Raw genomic sequence first — 1777 nt, forward strand, 5'->3', positions numbered from 1 at the left:
ACCTCTCAGACCCACCAGAACCCCTCCAGAACCTCCTGCAGCACCCACCCAAGACCACCCAAACCCCTCCAGGACCTCTCAGAACCACCAGAACCCCTCCAGAACCTCCTGCAGAACCCACCCAAGACCACCAGAACCCCTCCAGAACCTCCTGCAGCACCCACCCGTGACCCGCAGCCCCCCTCACCCGCCAGCCTCTTCATCCAGGAGGCCTCGTCGATGCCCAGGTTGTTGACCACGATGCGCAGGATGTGGCCCAGCAGCGCGTTCAGCTGCTGGCCCGTGACCTCGGTGGCCCAGGGGCCCTGGGGGGCGGCGTCGGGGCCGCGCTCCCACCAGCGGGGCAGGTAGTGACACAGCATGGGCAGCGTCACCTCGATCACGTGTGGCATCTCCGTGTAGCGCGCCCCCGACTCCGCCAGGCCACCGATGTCACCCATCAGCCGCTCCAGGTCCGGCAGGTCCGGACACAGGTCCTCGACGCGGGGGGGGAGACCCAGGACTGCGGGGACATCGTGGGGACACCGTGGGGACACCGTGGGGACATGGTGGGGACATCGTGGGGACACCGTGGGGACACCGTGGGGACATCGTGGGGACACCCCCAGGGACATGGGGACACCATGGGGACACAGGTCCTCCACGCGGGGGGGGAGACCCAGGACTGCAGGGACATGGGGACATTGTGGGGACATGGGGACATCACGGGGACACAGGTCCTCCACACGGGGGGGGGAAACCCAGGACTGCGGGGACACCGTGGGGACATCGTGGGGACATCGTGGGGACATCGTGGGGACACCCCCAGGGACATGGGGACACCATGGGGACACAGGTCCTCGACGCGGGGGGGGAGACCCAGGACTGCGGGGACATCGTGGGGACATCGTGGGGACATGGGGACACCATGGGGACACAGGTCCTCCACGCGGGGGGGGAGACCCAGGACTGCGGGGACATCATGGGGACATGGGGACACCGTGGGGACATCGTGGGGACATGGGGACATGGGGACACAGGTCCTCCACGCAGGGGGGGAGACCCAGGACTGCGGGGACACCGTGGGGACACCCACAGGGACATGGGGACACCATGGGGACACAGGGACACAGAGGTGACAGAGGTGACACAGGTGACAGAGGTGACACACAGGTGACACGCAGAGGTGACAGAGGTGACACAGGTGACACAGGTGACACAGAGGTGACACAGAGGGTGACACAGGTGACACAGGTGACACAGAGGTGACACAGAGGGTGACACACAGGTGACACAGGTGACACACAGATGACACAGGTGACACACAGAGGTGACACAGGTGACAGAGGTGACACACAGGTGACAGAGGTGACACAGGTGACACACAGAGGTGACACACAGAGGTAACAGAGGTGACACACAGAGGTGACACAGGTGACACAGGTGACACACAGAGGTGACAGAGGTGACACACAGGTGACACAGGTGACAGAGGTGACACACAGGTGACACAGGTGACACACACAGGTGACACAGGTGACACACAGAGGTGACACAGGTGACAGAGGTGACACAGGTGACACACAGAGGTGACACACACAGAGGTGACAGAGGTGACAGAGGTGACACAGGTGACAGAGGTGACACACAGAGGTGACACAGGTGACACAGAGGTGACAGAAGTGACACAGAGGTGACAGAGGTGACACCCACGTGCGCGCTCGCGGGCGCTCTTGGTGCTGTAGACGGAGCTGGGGTTCAGGTGGTTCAGCTTCGGCTCCAGGAACGCCACCGGCAT

At 63.8% G+C, this 1777-nt stretch overlaps 1 protein-coding gene across 1 annotated transcript; it reads right to left on the minus strand.

Annotated features, from left to right (window-relative positions):
* Positions 1-5: 5 nt before the first annotated feature.
* Positions 6-1771, minus strand: LOC107199546 (ryanodine receptor 1-like). Its single transcript, XM_015616863.1, has 2 exons — positions 1693-1771; positions 6-502 (listed from the first exon to the last, which is right to left on the minus strand). Exon 2 carries the CDS (start codon positions 438-440, stop codon positions 6-8), a length of 435 nt encoding a protein of 144 aa, XP_015472349.1. The 5' UTR covers positions 441-502; positions 1693-1771.
* Positions 1772-1777: the final 6 nt, after the last annotated feature.

Source organism: Parus major, unplaced genomic scaffold, assembly GCF_001522545.3.
Source record: "Parus major isolate Abel unplaced genomic scaffold, Parus_major1.1 Scaffold994, whole genome shotgun sequence".
Classification (NCBI taxonomy): Eukaryota; Metazoa; Chordata; class Aves; order Passeriformes; family Paridae; genus Parus; species Parus major.

What these genes read in the sequence shown, in the direction of transcription:
- LOC107199546 (XM_015616863.1), bottom strand. Translation starts at nt 440, where the DNA reads ATGGGTGACATCGGTGGCCTGGCGGAGTCGGGGGCGCGCTACACGGAG.